At 38.6% G+C, this 24,919-nt stretch overlaps 1 protein-coding gene across 1 annotated transcript in view; it reads left to right on the top strand.

Moving 5' to 3' along the window:
- The window catches only part of LOC126474415 (glutamate receptor ionotropic, NMDA 2D-like), a 580,517-nt gene that overhangs the window by 475,884 nt on the left and 79,714 nt on the right, over positions 1 to 24,919 (top strand). Inside the window, exons 10-11 of the mRNA XM_050101884.1 lie at positions 746 to 981; positions 9,540 to 9,730. Coding sequence (XP_049957841.1) covers positions 746 to 981; positions 9,540 to 9,730 — 427 coding nt within the window. The remainder of the gene's footprint in view (positions 1 to 745; positions 982 to 9,539; positions 9,731 to 24,919) is intronic.

A 24,919-nucleotide genomic window follows, 5' to 3' on the forward strand; every position in this document is an offset into this window, starting at 1 on the left:
ACCAATTGAAAACGTCTGGTCAATGGTGGCCGAGCAACTGGCTCGTCACAATACGCCAGTCACTACTCTTGATGAACTGTGGTATCGTGTTGAAGCTGCATGGGCAGCTGTACCTGTACAAGCCATCCAAGCTCTGTTTGACTCAATGTCCAAGCGTACCAAGGACGTTATTACGGCCAGAGGTGGTTGTTCTGGGTACTGATTTCTCAGGATCTATCCACCCAAATTGCGTGAAAATGCACTCAGATGTCAGTTCTAGTATAATATATTTGTCCAATGAATACCCGTTTATCATCTGAATTTCTTCATGGTGTAGCAATTTTAATGGCCAGTAGTGTATAATGAAGTTCTCGCTCCTTCTAACTCATGTGACCAATCGTAACTACGACCTCTCAAAATTATGACGTAACGTCATGCTCAGTGAGCGGCAGTGACAAGATATAAGCGACACCTCACAGCTAAACACATCAGTAGTCCTGGAAGAAGGGCCCCGTAACCGTGGCCGAAACGTTGGTTTCTCCAATATAGTTTTTTACTGTATGACGCGGTATGATACTCGGAAAACTTTCGTGTCAAATGCATTTTGACGTTTGTTTTCTGCCGCCTACACTGTTTTGCAGTTTTTTGAGAGAACAGTTAAGAAGACGGTTCGTCACGCGAGCAAGCTAATTCCTGCTCTATCCGGTCTACGTTTCGCCTTGTCGAGTAGTGCTTGTGACTGTGTGTCTGACCGTATTGTCTGCAGGGGACCTGGAGCGCCTGCGACGTTACTGGATGACGGGCACGTGCAAGCCCGGTAAGCAGGAGCACAAGTCGAGTGACCCGCTGGCGCTGGAGCAGTTCCTGTCGGCGTTCCTGCTGCTCATGTCGGGCATTCTGCTGGCCGCCGTGCTGCTGCTGCTCGAGCACCTCTACTTCAAGTACGTGCGCAAGCACCTCGCCAAGACCGACCGCGGCGGCTGCTGCGCCCTCATCAGCCTCGTGAGTACCTTCCACACACACTTGTCTCAAACGTTATACTGAAACCTGTAATATGACATGCCAAAAATGTTTTTGTGGGTCAAGTTTGGGAAGTGTATCGTTGCTTAATACAAGAAAAATTATGATTAATACACCACGTCATAGCATTAAATAATACGTATCTTGTGTAATCCGGGGTGCTGCTTCTTAATGCTGCCGTAGGTTCATCTTGATGTTACTGCATCGCCACACGGGAATCATGCAATGATAGAAATAACTTTCAGTACTTCTTGCTCACAGAGAATTTTATTTCGCACGCTAGATGTTCGGCGGCGGCGAATGTACAAAGTCTGACTACATGCTGTTGAAACAAAATTCGGTCCAAGACTGACCTATGGCGGCGTGCAAATCGCCTGTACCGGGTGATCAAAAAGTCTGTGTAAATTTGAATAAATCACGGAATAATGTAGATAGAGGTGTGCAAATTGACACACATGCTTGGAATGACATGGGGTTTTATTAGAACCAAAAAAATACAAAAGTTCAAAAAAATGTCCGACAGATGGCGCTTCAACTGATCAGAATAACAATAATTAGCATAACAAAGTAAGACAAAGCAAAGATGAAGTTCTTTACGGGAAATGCTCAATATGTCCACCATCATTCCTCAACAATAGCTGTAGTCGAGGAATAATGTTGTGAACAGCACTGTAAAGCATGTCCGGAGTTATGGTGAGGCATTGGCGTCGGATGTTGTCTTTGAGGATCCCTAGAGATGTCGGTCGATCACGATACACTTGCGACTTCAGATAACCCCAAAGCCAATAATCGCACAGACTGAGGTCTGGGGACCTGGGAGGCCAAGCATGACGAAAGTGGCGGCTGAGCACACGATCATCACCAAACGACGCGCGCAAGAATCTTTCACGCGTCTAGCAATGTGGGATGGAACGCCATCCTTCACAAACATCGTGCGTTCCAGCAGGTGTTTATCAGCCAGGCTGGGGATGATGCGATTCTGTAACATACCGGCGTACCTCCCACCCGTCACGGTAGCAGTTACAAAACCAGAATCACGCATTTACTCGAAGAAAAAAGGCCCGATAACCGTAGATGTGGTAAATCCAACCCATGCCGTGACTTTCTCGTCGTGCAATGGAGTTTCCACGACAGTTCTAGGATTTTCTGTAGCCCAAATTCTGCAGTTGTGGGCGTTAACAGACCCTCGGAGCGTGAAATGAGTTTCGTCGGTCCACAACACGTTACTAAACCAATCGTCATCTTCCGCCATCTTTTGAAACGCCCACACCGCAAATGCCCTCCGCTTCACTAAATCGCCAGGTAACAGTTCATGATGCCGATGGATTATGTACGGATAGCATCGGAGGGTACGCCTCAGTTACAACCAAACAGTAGTGTATGGAATGCCGATGCGACGTGCGTCTGCACGAGCACTGACTTCCCCGTACATAGACGAACGTGTGGCGGCAGCACCGTCCAACGCACGAAGGGCTGAACTACGGCACTGCCGACACAATTAGGGGCAGCTGTACCGTTACGCAGAATTTCGGCAACGGTGCGTCGCACACCGGACCGCACGGGAACAAAGCAGGCAACCAGTGCGAGCTAGTCGACGCGACGCGACACACGTCTCCCAGTTCTTCCGCCGCGGACCACGTGCGTCGAGTCAACGTGACTCCGCCGTAAATGCGTACGCGCGGTCGTAAACGCAGTCGCCGTTAAAGTGTCTTTCGCTTCTTCGCGGACGTTACGGCACCTCCGGTCGCGCCAGGAGCAGAACATTCTGTGACGCGGCCTTTTGTCCCGCTCGGTCCACGCGGTCGCGCCACGGCTCCTCACTGGAGTGTACACCCTCCGGGATCGGTGATCGAGCCGTGCCGCCAGTGCAACGCACCTGTATAGACGGACATTAGCGAAGAATGTTATTTGTCATTTATTGTAACGGTAGGAAAAATAAATGTGTCCTGTCCCGAAACCGCTCTAGTCGTTTATTGCCACAAAGCCTCACCCTTGAGCACAGTGCGTGGGCGCGGCGATAAAGCCGGTTCACTGCACATGAGCGACTGTAAGCGGAGATACAACACGTTCCCGCTTCAAACCTGCTAGAGTCTCCATTTCTTCCTGAACTGTTTCAGCAGCATTACGCCTTGTGCTCAGTCGGCCACTACGGGGCCTATCGTCTAAACAACCCGTGGCTTCGAACTTCGAAATCATTCTCGCCACAGGTGCATTTGTCAACGGACCTTTTCCCGTTCGAATCCCCTTCCTATGGCGATAGGATCGTAACGCCGAACTAGCACATTCCCCATTCTGATAATACAGCTTCACTTAAAGCGCCTTTTCAGGAACTGCTGGCGCATCTGATACTCTCTCTCTCATTACAGCTCCGTTTATACACAATTGTCATGCGCAGTCACTGACGTTTTGCTGTCCAGCGCCACCTGTCGGACATTTTGTGAACTTTTTTGGGTTCTAATAAAACACCATGTCATTCCAAGCATGTGTGTCAATTTGTACCTCTCTATCTACATTATTCAGTGATTTATTCAGTTTTCAAATTTATACTGACTTTTTGATCACTCGGTATTTATATGGTTTTAAACAATTACTGTCATTGTTACATATTCAATTTTGGATTTATACGATTAAAATTTTTACATACATCTTCCCAAATCACGCAGAAATTTACATGAATTAAAAATGAATAATTTCATACAAAGACAGGACATAATCTGTTTCTATTAAGACCATAAATTACATGTTTTATCATTACGACAATGTATCTCGTTAATTTGCACATACTATTTTACTGAGTTAAAAGAATATCATCCTACCATTTACAGGTGAACAGAGCAATTACTTTTATTGAATAAAAGACCTAGATTCAATTAATTAAATTTTGTACGAGTAAAATTTTTCAATTCTATATGGTCGTAATTACAGTTCTGTTAACACCAATTAAAACATGAGTATGCTTAATTCGGACTGAAAAAACATGATGTCATATTTCTATTAGGGATACAATAGTTTTTTATTTAATAAAGCATAAAAACAGCTTTCTCTTGACGACTAGAAGTATCGGAACTTTAATCGTTAATTATTCCATAATTACGATAGCAATTTCGTTCCTATCATGTGCCTCTAGTTTGTATTATGTGCAAACTGTGATGGTACATTAGCTTTTAATCCAACATGTTTCCTTCATTCTACCTGCTGGTGAGGCCCAACGTAAACAATGTCAAAACAATAGTTTAAATTAGTGCAAATTACTAATTTGCTGCACAAAAAATCTTCGGTGTATTCGAATCCAGATAACCAGAAAATACAAAGTCAAAGCAGCAGTTTAAATTGGTGTAAATTACTGACATTACGTATATGCCCTCTTCGGGAGAATGGGGATGGAACTGGAAAATGATACAGGATCCCAAAAAGGTTTGTGGTATACACTGCCGGAAAATAAAACTGCAACACGCTCATGGACAAGCTCATTTTATTCACAATTACTGAGACACGTACTTCATAATTGTAGGAGTATATGATAGCAAAAGTGAGGCGGAAAGCAAAAAGGAACCTCTTGTCGACAAAGTCAATAGTTCAGTATCGTCGAAAAACATGGTTAGCCTCAAAACCATATATTTTGTTTTTTATTTTTATTTATTTATTTATTTATTTGCAATTTAATGCACTTCACTTCGCCCTCTACAAGCGACGATCGAACATAAAGCAATATCGAAATAAATAAAACACTCATATTCGTCGTCAAAGCAATGACTACCGAGCCTAGAAAAAGGTACCTCTTGTCGCGTATGGAAAAATAACACGGGCCGACAAGAGGTCATTAATATAATTGGCTAATATGCATAACTTTGAAAAGAAGTCTCTCCTGAATGCTAGCGGCAATTGAGGCAACTACTACTGGTTCTCTCAACAGAAGAAAGTGCACGAACTCATTAAAAGTTTAAAATGTGGGATGCTCTGCAAAACCACCTATATCTTTGGTCACCAGATCAAAATTAAAAGGCTGAAACGTCTTAATAAAGTGTGTAACACTACAGGATTGAGTGCAAAAATGGATGGGCGTATAGGGAAACTGAAAAACGACCTTCCAGCGTTATTTTTTTCTAACTCCGTGGAACAAATCGGCACTAGAGATTTAAAATACTACACGTGTATTAAATCGTAACATAACTATTATTTGCAGCTGCACCGGCACCAGTGGACGTAACAAGGAATGACCAGCGTGATGTGGTGGGCAGGGACATGCTGCAGTTGCGGCTAGCAGCAACTGAAAACATGACGTCATAGTAACGAAGATTTTCGACTCGACCGATGTGTATCGAGCAGAGTTAGAGAGCAAGGTGACACTGCTACGGGGACAGACGGTATCGCCTATTGCTCATATTAAATGTTTTGGTTTTATTACGTTGGTTATAAGAAATTATGGTTCCGCCACCTATAATTTAAGCACTACTGCATTGGTACCCAACTGGGAGGAAATAACCCCTGACGGGTATAATCTTGTGTTAAATATTCAACACAATAAGACAATATTACAGTTACAAACTGTGCGTTCGTCTTCAGGCAACGTGACTGACGACATGCAGTTTCCCGGACTTTATTCATCCAGTATTTGAGAACGTCAGCACTTACCGATTTTCAACAAGTTTTACACGTAATTTCGAAACTTTCTCTTGCTGACATTCCCACAAAATGATAAAAGGAGAAAAGTTTATCACTTGCGCTACTACATTTTCGTTGTAGAACTGAAGCATCAGACATAACATTTTAATTTATTACTTCTTTCCTACAGACTTTGTTCGCAACACAATTTGCAGACAGTATCCATATGGTACAGCTGCATGTACGTGCAAAATTATATCACTGTATGACACATAGTTCAAGAGAAATAACGTCATAAACATCAATATGCGTGAAAACTTACTTTTGCTTAAAACAGAGACTAAATTAGCCAGACTATATTTATCTGGTGTTTCATAATGAGAACGTTTCGCGACTTCCAACAACCTTTAAGCATAATTTCAAAACTTACCCAAACTTTTTCTCACCTTCAACGTCAAAGGAACTCCGTTTCTTTAAAGAATTGGGGGTGTACTGATTATCACTATTTCACAAGGAAATAATACTGATTACGTAAGTCCCCAATGATTTTTTCCTTCAATACTAACACTAATGTGTGACACGACGCTGTGGAGGTTATAGCATGTGAAACGAAAATATGAACATCATCTTTGCCACACAGCCCACCCGCTACATACATTTATTATTACTACTACCGAACTGTTGCTATTCTTATTGCTATCACTAGTCCTATGACTATTCACATTCCAACCAGCGGAAAAATGCTCTTATCGAACCACAAAAATGGCAAACATGCCCCTATTTTTGACTCTGGCTGAAAAGTGAGATGCCAGCTGCCTCATTCTGTCTTCCTCAGCACTTTAAAAAAAATTTCCTCAAAATTTTAGACAGGAGCACATTCGCCTTTTTTGTGCTCCGAAAGGAGCATTTTTCTGCTAGTTCCCTTCTTTTCCCTGCCACAACAGAGCATATCACTCATATGAAAAGAACTTTATGAGTCTGTAAAATTTTGATAGCTTACGTGAAACTGAAACAATGTAAAACTGATTTTACATCTCCAACTGGATTATACATGAAAAAAAATTTTGCTTGTACTTCAGTACTACACCATGGGGTTCCCAGAACCCCTCTGATGATAATGGAGTCACTTCGCAGCGTATCTCTCCGTGCTACGTCACTTTACAGACTTCGTTTTCGCCTCATTCCGGATTCTACGTGCGTATTTTACCTGTACAAGTAGGGTAACTGTGAACCTCTGTATCTCAGAAACGGTTAAACATATTAAGAAAATTTTCAAGGTTGCTCGATATCGGTATCTTAGTACTATATCGTAAAAAATTTGAGCCATTTGCTGTGCATAGCCATCTTGGAATCCGCGTCTTTGTTTTGGCACGCAAAAATTGTTAAAACGTTTTTAGGAGAATTTTTAACAAACAGCCCATAAACTGATGGTGCCTGCATAAGCCTCTTGAGTCCCACAGTAAGCGACACCAAATGCAAAAAAGGAACCAACCGATTCGCTCCATTTGCCTAAGCAGGAGGAAGTGTCTACATACTTTGACTCCGTACTGTAGCATAGCGATACTAAGACGATCCTTGTTTTGCGTATAGAACTGTTCCCTAGCCTAAGGCTTATCCGACACATTTGACTCGAGGTATGAGCCCCGGAAGAATCCCGTTTTTATGCGCGGCGTTTTGGGAACATATTAGAGTGCGCAAGCTGTCGCTTGCGTACCGATTGCTATTGTTACTATTGTTATTGTTATTACTATTGTAATTAGTGGCAGTGATAAGACAAAGAGAAGTCTTCCGATTTCTGCCAGTTCAGAAGTATGGAGTCCGACAAACATGTAGGCCTAACAACAATGCACATATTTCAGTTTGGTTAATTTTATATGGGGGTGCAGGGTGTGGGGCAAGTACCGCTTGGGAGAGGAGAGTTGCAGAGGAGGCATGTTTTGTAACAGGTGTCTATCCTCATTATCGAAAGTTAGCTCTTTTTCTGAAAAACAACAACAAACATATATCCACCATTCAAAAAAGAGAAAAGGTTGTTACATACCAGTTGTCACGCTAACTAATTAGTCCATAGTTTAATACAATAACTAAATTCATTTACCTTCCTTCATTTTAAAAATGAAAGTGTTCAAAGAATATTCTTTTTCACTCTAAAGTTTAGTTAGGCATTAATACTGGTGATGGTGTGGGGATAGGGGGACGAGTGGGGTGGGTGTGTTAGTAATAAATATTTGATTGCACTCAGGGGTAAAGTCTCAGAATGGCTAGGACCAACTGATCTACTGTCACCTCTGCAAAAAAAGGTTAGTTGCTGTCGAGGTTTCACAGGAGTCAGATTGTCCTGTTGTCTAAACATCTGGGTTCTTACACTCATTAACATAGTCCCATCTAGGAAATAGCAGGGCAAAGTTTTTGAAGCATAGAGGTTTAGGGGAGAGGGGAAAAATTCTCTGTGACATTTTGGACAGATATTGGGTCTGCATACGTATTGTCCTTGCCAGCAACGACAGTATATGCTTGGGTGTATGGTTTATTAGTTGGGTATTTATCATTGTTACTAGGCGCCACTGATGGCTTCTGGACAAACTTCAGGGATACCATTCCCGTAACATGTCAAGTCATCATCATAAAGATAAATTTGATTGTAAAATCGACCCTTCAGTGTAGATTGACGTGTGACTTTTGTCTATGTTAATGGCTTCCCTAAGGTGCTAGGCTGTATGAACGTGTTTGGCAATGCATTCATGTTTGCTGTTGTACAATGGCTTGCCAATGTTATGTTGTCTGCACTTCAATGTTTGCGATTGTCACAGGTGTTCGTGTCCCCTAACAAAAAAATATGATTTCGGACTGTTATGTTTCCACTTGCATATTTTTTGTTAGCTAACATTATGAAATACTGATACATGTCAAAAAAACCAACAATAGGCCTTACTGCACTTTTTATAAAATGGTTTAGAAATTGCCTGAAAGTAGTGCAAATGTCATGGTGTTTGAATCTATGAACTGTACAGTGAGCAACCATTTACGTGCACAAGCTTATATTTATAATGTTTTGGACAGAAGCAGTTACTCTTAGGTGGTAAAAAAATTAATTTTATATTCTGTATGAATCACTAGACTGCAATTTATTAGCCTGTACCGGAGACAACTTCAAGAAGTAAGTTACACATTATTATGACGGGCCAAGTAACTTTTACTTAATGCTGCACTACACTTTAAAGTGGAACAGATACATGACATTGTTTTCATACATAGTCACCAAGTTGTTGTAAACAATGGTTGGAAGATCCTACCAATCATTCAATCTCTCAACAACTGAAATCTGCTCCTTGACCATTGTGCCATTCAAGAATTGTTGTATGGATATCTTCATTGTTGGAAAATCTCTTTGCCCCCAGATGATGAAAAGACTGCCTGGAAATTATTGTCTCTGGTCAATGTAGACGGTCTTCTTCCCAATCAGCATCACTAGCATCTGTGGGGCCTTCGTCAAATTGATGGCATTATTTCACTGTGACTGGACACAGCATTGCAGCTGTTCCACATGCCACTAGTATTTCACTGTGAATCTATGTGAAATTAAGATGTTTTCCCCATAAGAATCGTACTGCCCTGCTTACTGCAGCTTCAAAGTATTTTCCCACATGCAGTGGAATTTCAATTGCAAACTGGGATGCAACTATTATCCGTCTGTAGCAAAACTGCGTTTGCAGGTAACCCAAAACATTTACTCTCTCCTGGCAGTGCACTGCTTTTGTTGCACAGTACTCTTAGCAAGGGAGACATGTGTAACTTACTTTCTGAAATCCCTACACACCAGCTGTATTGTGCCAAAAGTATAACCTCACTAAGTCTCAGCATACCATATGTATTCTGTCCATGTGACATGCATAAAAACTGAAATAAATGTCATTTTGCACATTACTTTCACTTCTTAGAGTATGGGCAAATCACTGACCTTCCGCGGAGCAGTCTATGAAGCACAGGACCTGCTAAGACATCATCGCTGTTCAGATCCGCTCTGTGACACGCACCTCTGGAAGGTCAAACACGAGCTCGACTTAGCCCGTCTAAAGATCAGGCAACTGCAAAAGGAGCTGGAATCCAGAGGGATCAAACCCAGTCAAAGGTTTGTTGTCTCACTTTTTTATTTCACTCATCACACACTATCACAGAGAATGATTCGCTCTGCTATTTATTCTGAAGTTATGTAACGATTAACACAAATATTTTCAAAATAGGTATCTATATATTCTGTGGAAGCTGAAGATGATCATCTGCTGTGGACTTACATGTTCTTAATAATTTACATGCTTTCTCTAGACCAATAGTACCATACAGTATTGTAATTGTTCTTTATAGACATGTGCATGCTTCAGATATCTAAAATAGTTTAAAAAACCCACCTCTTTACCAACTCCCTCTAATATACATGTATGGTTGTTAGAGGAAATCAGCATATATATCTGTACAACAGTTTTAGAGCTCATTAAATTATTGCTTGTTTTCAGTTAATTTGATACCCAAAATTATGAAAGAAAACACCAGAAAACTGTTGATCATAATTGGTAGGGTAAAAAGCCCATAACATTTTATGCTTTAAGTGTTGAAGGATAATATAAAGGAAACTAAACATGAAATTTAACTAAAGAACTTTACTGGTGCCAAATATTGTCATGGAAGTGAGATTTTGTAATATACATTTTTAAAATTAATGGGAAAGGTAAAGTATGAAATGGAGAAGTGTTAAAAGATATGATAGGAAAGATATCTGTGATAAAACCTCAGAAGAATGGGGAACAAGTTAATGACACATCTGCTTAACTCTTCAAAGGAAAGTAACATATAGGGTAAGATTTAGAGGAATGGTCAAATAATAAAATACACTAAGCAAATTAACTTGATATCAGGTGTTTTAAATGAAAAATTAAATACAAAATATGATGAGATGGAAAATGTCATAAAGCAAACTGAGAGGCTGAGAACTAAGCAAAAAATTATGAGGAATCTTTTGGCAACTTGTCCACTTAGTCTTACTTCCCAGTAAGACTTCTAACTGCAAAATCTGAAGCTGCTATTTTAGGGATTTACTGAATGATTACAAGATAGTTTCAGTTTCATATTGCACTATTTCTACCAAAATGCTATCACTACACAAATCACCACCGGTGCAGATTTAGGATGGCCAGCTACTCATTAAAAGTTTTTACAGTGCTACCTAGCTACAGCTGCTGGCCATCAGCTGGAAAAGCTACACTCATTCAAAATAAAACCAAACTTTCTTTTTCATATTGACAAGCAGTGGTAGCAGGTGCTTGTTAAAACACATTCCACGTGTTTCATTATTCTCATATCTACATAGTCCATGCTGACCTACATTGTCACTTTTCAAATTTCAATTCATTGTTTGCATTTACATGTAGAGACAAGTGACAATGTGAATGGTTATTTTCTTAGCACAATGGTTATTTTGGTACACAGAAGCCATAACATGAATAATCCAATCACTTTGTGGCAGGTTGTTTCCTATAACAGTATAATAGAAGGTGTTCAAAAGAACTTATAATAAGAGACTATATAGATGATGCATTTTACAAGTCCCATTAACTATATATGATGAGCCAAAACATTATGACTGCTTGCTCAATAGCATACAGATCCAACTTAGGCATATAATACAGAAGCAATTTTGTGTGGTGTGGATTTGACAAGTCCTTGGTGGGTTTTGAGAAGTGTGTGGCACAAGCTGTCTGTGCACGAATAGTGCAACTGCCATATGTTACGAACTGAGAGTCTGTTGGCTAGGAGCTGGCAGCTGATAGTGTCCCACATATGTTATATTGGGTTCAAACCAGATGAATATGGTGGCTAATACATTGATGTGCAGTCACTGTCACACACCTAAAACCACTTTGGCACAATTCTGGCCTTTTGGTTCATACTGTTATCCTTATGGAAGCTGCTGTGGCCATTGGAGAAGACATCAAATATGAAGAAAAGGCAGGTGGTCCACAACAGTGTTGACATAGCCCACAGCTTTCATGGTTCCTTTGATTAATACCACAGGTGCCAGAAGCCCAGTTGAACGTCCCTGTAGCATGTGACTGCCATGCTCACTGACCTACATCTGTGGCACAGTGATTGTCTCAAGCAGCTATTTACCTGATTACAGTGGCATATTAAGCTGCATCCATCAGTCTGGTGTGTCAAGAAACATCATCTTTCTTATCAGAAAACATGTTCCCATTGCTCTATGGCCAAATTTTGATGGTCCCATGCCCACTGCCCACTCCAGTCATAACTGATGATGTCATTGGCTCAACATGGGAACACACAGTGCCCTTCAAAGCACTGTGCTTACCATCAGATCAACCATCTATTGGGCTTCTCAAGAAGGGACATAGCTCCATACCCCAAGTTCTTTGATCAGGTGAGGACGTCCATCAATTATTTGAGATTTCATCCTCCAGCAACCACTTTCTGTAGGTGCTCATAAGAGCAGCACACAAACAGCCTACCATCTTACCCATTTACAAGATGCTCATACACAGGTGTCAGGCCATAACAACATGCCCTTTTTGAAACTTTCAACTCGTATTGTCACAAAATATTTTTTGTATCTTTTCTTTCTCAAATTGTGAGGGCTAGGCACGCTGTTGTAGAACTTAGATCTTTGCAGCCAAATATGCTAACAAGCTCTAGGACTGAGGCAGAGGCAATTCCAGTTGGGAAGCTTGGATGGGAGTATCTAGTTCTGAAGTTTGCCCAATGATCAAGGAAAAGAAACCCAAAAACTGTGATGAGACTAGTAGAGTGGAACTTTTTTAATTTGTGTCTGAAAAAATGTTTTCCAGTCATGTATGCTCCATTTATATACTTTCCTTACTGTTTTACTTGCCCAAAACAGCACCTGACGGCATTCACTCTTGCTGTGGGCAGTGGTTGTGATGTTTTGGCTCCTCAATGTAAGTACTCTAGCCACAGATGATGGGCAGTAACATGCAAAATCAAATTGGCAAAAGAGTTTGAATAAGAAAATTAGTACAAACAGCTTTTGTTCACACTTACTTGTTAGAATGACAACCACCTAAATAAAAATGCTTTCATTCAAAAACAATCATCCTTACCTGGAGAGCTGATCAGTAGTGTGTTTGAGACTCTATTAAAAAATTAGGTAGATCCACAGCTTCAGCATGCAAAACTGTCAGTTTTTTGTGAACCTAAGAGAAACGGATAATTATTCTTGAAATTTTCATATTTTTTACTGTGGACAATTCAGTACTATGGTGAATAATGCTTATACACACACACATCGTAAATTCTCCATTTTAGGGACACAATACTTCCTTCCAATAGTAATGAGCCATCTGAGTAACTCCAGAAAAAAGATTGCAGCAGAGGGATCACAAAAATTGAGTTAAAGAGGAAAATTAGAAGGACTAACACTCTAGAAGAGCTTAAATAACATCACAGCTCAACATGGGAAATACCCCACCTGCTCAAAAATAATAGCAGATAATACTCCATTTGAGCAGGTCTCCATTTTTAATTTTTTGGTATGTGACATAAGCTGTGATATGGACAAGAATGTAGAAAATTATATTAACAAATATCAATCAATATGCAGTATGATAAACAAAACATTCAAAAACAAAATTAAGATTTTATAAAACCATGGCTATCCCTGCATTTTTATTTGAAAGTGAGTCACAGACTCCTAAAAATGTAGTAAAGATAATCTGCAAACAACAATAATGAGATTTCTTTGAAAAGTTGGAGATGCTACCAGGGAAGACCATATAAGATATGAGTATATTAGGAATCAACTAGATATTTATAATATTGATGAAAACACTGAAGAAAGTAAAACATTGTGGAAACATCACCTACAAGGAATGATCATAGAGAGAATCCCACCTCAGACTACACATTACTAGCCAATAGGAAGAAAGGATGTAAGAAGACATAGAATGAGGTGGCTGTGAAAAGTGAAGATTTAACAGGTACAAGTGACTAAACCATGAAGTGTAGAAGAAGCAGATAGTTTTAATTTTACAAAATTAGTGATCATAGGTGAAGAAATGGTCCAAGATCACAGTGCCACTATTGATGGTGTGCATGCAGCTTACCAGAAAGCTGGTGCCTCCCGAAGAGAAGTACCTGCAGCCCAGCATCTAGGTAATCCACAAGATGCAGATCTAGTGCCAGCAATTGTACTGGCCAGGTGATATCAGTACAACTAACCAGTGCAGCATCTTTGTTCTGAAGTTACATGCTATTTTCCATCCAAGGAAAGATAGGACAGTTAAAATTTAGTGTCACAACAATGTAATTTTGAACAGAAAATTCCTAAGAGAAACAAATACACTATCACTTCCTTTTCCCCAATGATTTTGAAATAAAAAAGAAAAATGTATACAGATGTTCTGTATAATTCAGACAGAAATATGAGATGGAGGCAAACATATAAGGGAAAAACATTACTAATATGTAGTTCAACTTTCATGTAGCCATTATGGCTATTGTTGCAATAATTACACCATACTCCATTAAAGATATTTTAGCAGACTTTTTATAATGACAGATTTGTTAAAACTCTTCAGTATGTAACTATAATAAGAGTCACTTTCCTATTTCAATTTTGTAGAGTAATCCACTCACATATTAGTTGTAACATTTGCCAATTTTGATGTCTTTCTTTAACTTCCAGGTATTGGTACACTTTTGCTGGTGTCACACTCTTTTCAGATACTGGAAGCAGTTCATCTGTTACATTCATTTCTGAACTAACAATTTACTTGATTTTAATTGCTTGTTTGTCAGACATTATAGGAGAAAAATGTGCTAATCAAGAAATATGAACACGTACATTATGATACAAAATAGTACTAGCATGTAGTGATACTGGGTGGTGTACATACTTTCATGCTTGAGCTTGAGTATTCAGATTTGATGACACTGGCATGTACTTGCACATGCAATGCAAGGGTACAAATAAAGTATCCAGCTTGAGGCTCATAACATTTAAGGCACTGTAAACAACATATTTTTTTATAAAGATAAATGTAATTAAATCACACATTAGTTATAATTATTGCCTATCTTCATTCCAGCACCATTTATGCTATGTTTATAGCTTTTTTTAAATATCTTTGGATTGTGTTTTCAGATTTCTTCAAGTGCTTAATGATTTTTTTAATGAGTAATCCTAAGAAATTTGATTGAAGATGCCAGATACTGGAACATCAGAACTTTTTTGCTGTTCCATTTTTCTTTTCTGGCTAATAGTAACTATAGTGCATGTTGTAAGTTATTTATCCATAAATTGATAATTTTATCTGTTAATGAACAGTTTGTATTTCCTTAATTAACAAGTGAGTTGTACATGCCCTAACTTCAAGGTGGAAGTAATTTCATTTAGCACCAAACTTGGAGTTTATTGTGATTGTTTATCAGTAGCCACTCAGTAATAGACTGCATGCAAAATAAACTAAAAACTGCTTATAGATCTAAGTATTTTCTGTGAGCCATACATAGTATATAAAAAGAAACTGTGATTCCTTACAAGATATGGTATTGCTTCTTCCATGGGGAAATATTTAAAAATGTATACTTAAAATGCAAAGTGTGGTTTCATGCAGTAAATATCTTACACTTTTCTCATAATGCATAATGTTCAGAAATATAGCTGATGTTGTCATCAATTAAACATCAACAGTTACCTTAACTATAAGTGTCTAAAAAGATAAACTTCATACTCCATCTTCCTGGGCATATTTTGCTTGCAGGATGACAACTTTCATCTTCACCCACAAATGAGAAATACTTCATGAGCATCATTCCAATCTCATTACAATTTTAATTACTTTTTATAACACAGCATGTTTTGAATTGTCTCGCATCTTCAATTGTTTACATACAAGCTTACTACAATTTCATCCTACTGTTAAGTGTTCTAATAAGGTCTGCTTAAAATATAAGCTGAGTTAAACAATTGATGGACATAAAAAGTGGTGTATGAGAAAGATCCAAACTGCACAGTTTTGCACTGTTGTCATTTTCCACATTGGTTGCATATATAGGGAGCATATTAACTACTCAGCTAACTTTTACACACAATTACAGATTAATCCACACAAAACTGAAAAGGTACTCAAAATTTTTCTTAAAGCTGACAGAAACAGTTCTGAATTTTGTTTTTGAGAAACCACATAGTTTTAAATAGCTCTAGCAACTGCTATTAAGTGCAAGATTTATGCATGTGTATAAAGGTCATAAATTGAGAATCTCTTCCTAGTATCTTATTAAATAATAATTATAATTATAACACAACAGATATGCTACCCATTAAAAATAACATGTAATAATAGTTGTAATGTCGTCACAGTTATGAGGAAACCAACATGAAAACAGAGTAAGAAAAATTAATCAAAGTAGTGCAGACATTTACTCCTGATTAAGCTAAAGAAAATTTCTCTAAAAAAGAGTCAATAACAATTTCTTCATAACATTTTACAAACCTAGTCTGTTACCCACTTTTCTTATGTGCCAGTTTTTTTTCCACATTACGATTTAACACTGATTTGACAGCTAGCAAATAGCATTACAAGCTTCTGTTAGACATAGGCCAGTAAGGATCTTATTCATGGAACCATTCATGCCTGAGTCACTCAGAAAAGTACAGAAAATCTAAATCAGGATGGAGAGCACTATTGTCATCATCATCATCTTTCTTTTTTTTTTTTTTTTTTTTTTTTCATGTGCGCATTTCATTGTTTTGCCCAGAAGAATTCTTCAAATCTTAAACAAGTTGAGTTAAATCAGTGACAGATGTAAAGAGTGTGGTGTATGAGGAAGAGTCTCAATAGTCCAACTGCACAATTTCGCACTATTGTCATTTGACATGTGGGCTACATACTTTGGTGAATCTCCAGAGCTTCACTCATGTGGGCCATTCTAGGTGTCATTAGTATTATCATTGTTATTAGAAGTAGTAGTAGCCATAGTAGTTTTCAAATATTTTCAGAGAATAGTCGAAAGAACACATTAGGAAACTGCCACCATTGACATCCTCAGGTGAAGCATTAATTTTGCTACACGTTTTTGGTATTCACATACCAAACTATAAAATGACAGCTGTTTTAGAAATATAGTATTTTATGTAAAAAATGGAATGTTATTAAGCAAGATGAAGAAGAAGTTCCTGTTTCTCAGAAGCCAAGCAAGCTCCACACCAGAATCCTATTGAACTGTTTTCTTCTTCTACCCACCCCATCCACTTTTCTCTCTCTTTGTCACTTCTCTTTCATCTCTGTAAGGTGTTCCAAATCTTTAGGGTCAAAATTATACTGATGGTAGAGGATAAAGAACCTATGGCAGTAATGAATATTTCATGTGGAATGAGGTCTTGAATGGCAAATGTGTGTCAGCCATATATGTAAGCCACATATGTTTAATAAAAATACATGTGCTTATCACATCAACTACCTTGTAAAATAATATACTGTCATCTCGGATATGTCAACAGTTGTTCATCATTTGGATTTGCAGCTCCTTGTGTTGACCGTGTTTGCAGTTAAAATTGTAGGATGTGAGGTCCGCCAGCTGCAGAAATAACACAGATAATCAGAACACACAAATCCAAAATTATTTCCAATCATAAAACATCAGAGAAAATCACAGCTAACAAGCTAAAACAAAAATTAAAACAGAACAATGGCATAGTAACAAGAACTGACAAAGGGAATATTACTGTAATTATGAATGAAAAAGAATACGTAGAGAAAACACTAGATTTTCTCAAAGTCAAGGTACCAGAAAAACACTCAACAGACACTGAAAAACATCAAAAATACATTCTCAAAAGGCCAGGTAAAGAGTATGACACAGAAAAATCCAAAAGCACCCACCCTAAATTCCCTACCAAAGGTTCACAAGGATAATATCACATTAAGGCCTGTCATTAACTTCCGAAATGCTCCGTCCTACCACCTGACCCAACAGACACACACACCACTAAAAAAATTGTAGACTTTTGATAGTAACAGGAACCTGGAAAACTCAAAGGAGTTAATCGACAGAATCAGGAACATACACATACCAGACACATTAACTCTCATATCATTCGACGTCACATCAATGTACACTTGTATTCCAATAACTGAAACAATCAGAATCCTCACACAAAGATTAAAACAACAAGGAAACACTCCAGACACACACATCAATGAAATAACAAGCATACTCAAGACCATAACATCACAAAATTATTTTGTGTTCAACAAAGAATTTTATTCTCAACATGAAGGACTGCCAATGGGATCACCAATTAGTGGTGTCCTAGCTAACATATTTATGAACAACCAGTAGAACATGAACTTCAGACACATAATAAAAGCAAAAAACTACAAAGTCATATGCTGGTACTGTTATGTCGATGACATAATATGCCTGATTGATGAACCACACTCACACAGAACAGCTACACAATGAAATAAACAACTTACACCCAAAAATTAACTTCACATTAAAGACAGAAACTAACAACACACTACATTTTCTAGATCTTACCATTCATAAAACAAACAACACACACAACTTCACAATATTCAGGAAACCAACAACCACAAGCACCACCATTCACAACCTATCGAACAACCCATTGACACATAAGCAAGCAACAGAACACCCATGAACAAACAAAACTACACACTATAACTAAACACAATAAAAAAATAGAAGTAGAAAAAGGTTATGATACCCATATGGTAGACAGTTAAATCAAAAAATATGTAAACGGTACAAAAATGAACATACCACACACACACACACACACACACACAACTACACACACAACTACACACACAACTACACACACACACACACACACACACACAATTCCTCATGCAATACAGTACAACACAATACACAAACAGTGACCACTACAAGACACAACACAGCAACAACACACACACAAAACGAAATGGCACATACTCACCTACAATAACAAGATTGTTCACAGAATAGGCAACATATTAAAGAAACAGGGACTCCAAATAGGACACAGGACAGAGAACACAACGCAGAAAAAGATCAAAACACAAGAAACACCCTTCGAAAATCTTAACAGATCAGGAATATATGAATTCACATGCAACACTTGCCACTCAGTGTACATAGGACAAACATGCAGAAACTTCAAAACCAGATATTCAGAACATCTCTGCGCTTTAAAAAATGACAGCTCCGATAGGTATTGTGTATTCAATGTGTTTTAATTTACGTAGGGATGTTTGAGTTTTTAATTTTTGAGGTGTCGTGGATTTGGTTTTGTTTTTCATAGTTGGCATTGGTTTTTTCGTATCAGTAGTTATAGTTGACATATATAGGTCAATGGAAATGACCAGCTCCAATTTTCTTATTTTATATGTAGGTATAGGTGTTTTGGTACCATCAGCTGTGGTTGAGGGAAATGTCTCATTCCAATTTCTGTAGATTTTGCTGTAGACGTCAGTGTTTTGGTGTCGTCAGCTGCTGTTGACCTATATAGGTCAAGGGAAGTGTTCGATTCCTGTAGATATTTTTTTTTTCCCCCAGCTTGTGTGTTTTGGGATCATGGTGTGTGGTTTTTTTTACTGTCATATTTAGCTTGCCCCTCCCTACAACCCCCCATTTCCCACGGTTGTCCCATTAGTTTGAGTGTATTTTTGGAGGGAGATGTTATTGTCTTATTTATAGATATTTTCGTGTTTTTTGCTGTGTGTATGTAGTGATATCATAGGCACCATATTGGATGCTTAGAATAGCCATTTCAGCCATACTGATGACGTCACAGGTCAAAGCATAGGGGTGGAATCGGACACTTCCGTATTCCCCACATTAGCTGACCAACTTGTAGCCCACAATCACCAGCCAACTACAGCAGAAACAGACTTAAAAATACTAAAACCCAGCCACAGCCTATACAGCAAACTGACTATTGAGGAACACTTCCACATACAGAAGGCAATAGCAGAAGGAAAACAGGTCTTAAATGAATACACTCCACTCTGTAAGGACACACTATTTAACACATTAAAGGAACTTTACAAAAAAGACAACACAAACAGATAAATGAAGTTATAATGAAATTTAGACCTTTCGCTGCTTACAGGCATTGATAAATATCAACAGGGACAGTTGAAAAATGTGTGCCCCAGGTTCGAATCCCAGTTGGGGCACACATTTTTCAACTGTCCCCATTGATATTTATCAATGCGTTTAAGCAGCAAAAGGTCTAGATTTCATTATAACTTCATTCTTCGAGAGCTGCAAGACCACCAATGACATCTGTGCAGATACCAGCTTCATACAAACAAAAGTTACACACATACACACACACACACACACACACACACACACACACACACAAAGATAAAATGTAAACAGAATTAAAATTTGGAGCCGAACTCTCTGGTAAACAACTGAACACTGACTAGGCTGGGACACACAACAACCACAATCACACTGTTTTGCTGAAGAGAAAATTATACGGAGAATAAAAGGGCTTTCCACATGAAAACGCAAGTAAAAACTAATATAGGCATGAAATATTGCAACAAACTAAGTTACATTCTAGACGATAGGTTAACTCCCAGCTAAATTTCTCATCAACATCGTTTGCTTGCAGATGGCACGCTACCTGTAGTAAATAATACACAAGTGATCCGGAAAAATCATGCACACCAAGTGTAAAGGTATTAACAAAAAGAAACGAACTATTGTTTCAACTAAACATCCACATAATTTAGTAATTATTTAATAAAAATGTTCACATTACAGAATAAATAAAATGGAAACCAACTGATGATGGCACAGTGGTGCTGAAACATGTTTGCGTACTGAGAAAAACGGTGTTTTGCATAACTGGCAGACCTCACATCTTACAATGTCCACAGTTGAATTTTCCATTGTTTACGAGTTATGGCAGGCTGATGAAGACAGAGTATTACTCATTATTGGAATTTGCAGACAAGCATTTAAGTTATGGTGCAGCAGGATGCATTGCCTTGAGAGCAAAATTAATATGCAGAGAAATAATCTTGTAAAAATTGGCTTCTTAAATGTGAGAAAGTTATTAGACTGGGCAGAATCTTGAGAGTAACTGGACTGTACAAGATACAGAGAGTTGGGTACAATTCTTAAAAAATAATTGTTTGCGTTATATAAATTAAGGAGATCTGAAATGCACACGTCAAAGAATACATTTTGAAGAGCACTGATGGATAACAACAATGTAGGAAAAGATAGATCACTACTTACTCTAAAGTGACACATTAAGTTGAAGATAGACACATTTAAAAGACACTTACATGTAAGCTTGTTGTCACAACCTTTGTCAGGGAAAGAAAGAAAAATGCACACATTCATTCACACATGCAAGCCGCCTCACACGTACATGACTGCCAACTCTGGCAGCTTGAACCAGAATGCATGAGTCGCAATGGGGCTAAATTATTCTGACACCAGAGTTCAATTGTGTCAATAAATTATATCATAATTTCTTGCCATTAGTTCCTTAACTCAAAATGCTCCATTTAGAATCTTATATCATAATTTTGACTTTAATTGTTTGGGACACCCCATACAACAGAGTGTATACAGTATTATCAATGTCACTGCCTCACCCACAAGACATGTGTAGAAGAAATCACACTCCGTTGTTATGTCTACGAATGTTACTCAAAAGCTACATTCTTGGATACTCACAATATGTCTGTAGGTCTTCACTGTTTGCTCTGCTAATCCTGCTTGGTAAGGATATCAGACAGAGGAACAGGATTTAAGAATATGTTGAAAGATGATTGTATAAGTGCATCCTTTGTAGATGCATTACAGTTTCCAAGACTTTCATCCATTGAATCACAGCCTGAAATCTGTTTCCCAACAACTGGATGTATCTGGTTTACTTTGAGTCACTCTAGATGGTAACTACTGAACATTTTGTGTCACTAACTTACTTTATGGCTTATAGTCAAGAGTCCAGGATAGATTTACTCTATTGTAAAACTACATTTAATGGGATTACGGAAGTGTCCACTTCCACCTGTCTGCTTTGACCCATGATGTCATCAATATGATGGGAAAAAAATGAAATGAGCATTTGGCGTCATTGGCCTTAAGGTCCCATACGGGACAGATCCAGCCGCCTTGGTGCAGGACATATTACATTCGTCACCACATTGGGTGACCTGTGCGCCGGATGGGGATGAAATGATGATGAAGACAACACAACACCCAGTTCCTGAGTGGAGAAAATCCCCGTCTCAGCTGGGAATCGAACCTGGGACCCTTAGCATGGCAGTCTGTCACACTGACCATTCAGCTATCGGGGCAGACAATACGATGGAATGGCTATTCTAAGCATCTCCAATATGGTGCCTATGATGTTACTACATACACACGGCAACAAACACGAAAATATGTATAAATAAGACAGTAACATCTCCCTCCAAAAATATAATCAAACTAACAGGACAACCGCAGGAAATTGGGGACTTTAGGAGGGGGACAAGCTAAATATAACTGTAAAAAAAACACACACCACGACCCCAAATCACACAAAACGATGACCAAAAAACAATAATTAAAAAAAAAAGCCTACATGAATCGGACACTTCCCTTGACCTCTATAGCTCAGCTGCAGCTTACGATACCAAAACAACAATGCCTACAGCAAAAACTACGAAAATTTGAAACAGAATTTCCCTTGACCACAGCTGACAATACCAAAACACCAATACCTACATATAAAACTACAAAAATTGGAATCAATCATTTCCTTTGACCTATATAGGTCAACCACAACTATTGATACAAAAAATCCAACACCAAAACTACGAAAAACAAAAACAAAACCACTACACATCAAAAAGTAACACATCCATACGTAAATTAAAACACATTCAATACACAATAAATACACAAAACGTTACAACTCAAGAAAAATGGAGCCCCAAAAAATCAACTACATACCACCAACAAATTTCGGCACTGGAAGGTAGGTCGGCCATCCCAAAAACATACACACACACACACACACACACACACACACACATCACACACACACACACACACACACAGGGCGCCAATAAGCACAACAAGACGACATCTACAAACACAACCAACTCATAAACTCCGAGCCGTAATGACGTCACACACAACACCCTTATGTCATAGGGTCAAAGCAGACGGGTGGAATCTGATGCTTCCGTTGACCCCATTTAATTGTATTGAGAGTCAACTGTCAGTCTCTGAAGCAGGTGTTGAAAATCTGTAAGAGTGGCTCAGCAATTTCGTATGGTGACCTTTCTCTATACATAACTGTACACATGTACTGATTTTCTTTGCAACAGTTTCAATGGGAATGAGCTTACTTTACTGACTGTTGACTAGAGAAGTGATTACTTGCCCAACATCTGTTTCAACAATCCCTGGCACAGATTTGCAAGTGCAGATAAGAGATGGACCAACATCTGGTGGGCTACTACACCCTCTAATCAACTCCACATTATGAAGGAGACTATGGCTGCATAGCATTCCTCCTTCAATTCTTCCCGCAAGGAATCAGTTCTCCTATGTTGCCCCAGCACTGCCGTAACACATTAATCCATAGATTTATTCTATGTAATGAGTCACCCCCGTATTGTGAGACTTACAGATGGTAGCTCACATCCTGGTAGAATGCCCCCTCTTTTTGTCTCTCCGTGACAAGCATGATCTTCCAGATTCTTTATCTCTAATATTGATGGATGACACATGAACAGATCAACTGGTTCTTCATTTCATGTGAAAAAAAATCTTGATCTTTTTCAGATCTTATGTTTTAAACTGCTTTTGACATGACGTCAGGGTAATGTGGCTTGGAATGCCTACCACTGTATGCAGGGCCCAGGTGGATCTTTGCCCCTACCTCCATAAGCCACCATGGTCATCCTTCTATTATTCTGTTTTTAATTACGTTTAAATACAATTGGGCCCTTTTTCTATTTCACCCTATTGTACATTTTAGGAGTTCCTCTTCTTATAGCACTCTGATGAAAGCAAAATCTTGAGGATTCCTTAGCCTTGAAACTAGCAGATGACAAAAATAAATAGATAAAATAAAATAAAAATGTTTGAACTGGTTTTCATGCTTCCTTCAGAAAAGTGGATTCTAGTTCCAGCTTTAACACTTTCACTATAATGGACTGGGAATGGGATGATTGTGGGAAGAATGCCTCCCACAACATGCTGAGCCCTTGGGAACATTCAACTGTGCCCTCTAAGCTACTGACCTGATTGTTTCTCTCATTTAATCTTACTGCCATTAGTCCAACTGGTGTTCATTACATTTTTGGAATTTTAACTTTTACTAACATGGCTCTTCTCTTCACATTGCTAGAAGCAATTGTTTGTTTTATTATTGTCTTACCATTGCATTGGTCGATGTGGGTTGGAGAGGAGATAGATTTGGGAGAAGTGTATATCACTGCAGATAAGCCCTGGGAGCCTCTTGCCTTCCCTCTGGCATGTAGATTAACCAAACCCATTTACTTTTGTGATGCGTACAATTATTTCTCATCGCCAGCATTAATATTCCTTTCATTGCCTCAATTTTAGCAATCCTACGTAGTACTACAATTTTACAATTTGATCGGATTTCTGGTTGATGGTTGATGTGACCAACTCCAGATGTATTACCCCAGGAATGACAATCTGGTGACCTGCATCAAACTACCACCCATTACAAAACTATTTAAATGTTATCAATAAAAATAATATAAATGATGATTGTCAATCAGTACTTCATTTGTTACTTTCTGTTCAGACAACATCTGTGCAATAGAAGGACATAATGACTTTTGTCTGTCAGCAACTCATCTGTTGAGACAAACATCTGAACTCTCACTCCAGAAGCATGAATTTCTTCTGCAAGCAACAATATGGAATTGTAAGAAAGGTTTCCACTAAGTCCAGAAACTTGGTATTTATCTGTTTTCCAAAACTGGTACTGCAGCTGAAGTGAACACCCTGCATTGTGGGTACAAAGACAAAGTATGGGAATACTTTGTAGTAGCTCATCCACTCCTTTAAGTCTTGTACAGCAAATTTTGGCCACTTATGCTGGAACTGTATGCATTATTGAGCTGTTCTGAGCACTTTCCTTTTTAAGATTCAATGGGGCTGTTTCAACCCATTTTGAGTGTATGGCAAAGCACAAAAAGACTCATCTAAAATATTATGAATAAAATTACTATGAATTGCACCATAGGCAGCATACACTGTGTCAGATATAAAC

Source organism: Schistocerca serialis, chromosome 4 (assembly GCF_023864345.2).
Source record: "Schistocerca serialis cubense isolate TAMUIC-IGC-003099 chromosome 4, iqSchSeri2.2, whole genome shotgun sequence".
In the NCBI taxonomy this organism is placed as follows: Eukaryota; Metazoa; Arthropoda; class Insecta; order Orthoptera; family Acrididae; genus Schistocerca; species Schistocerca serialis.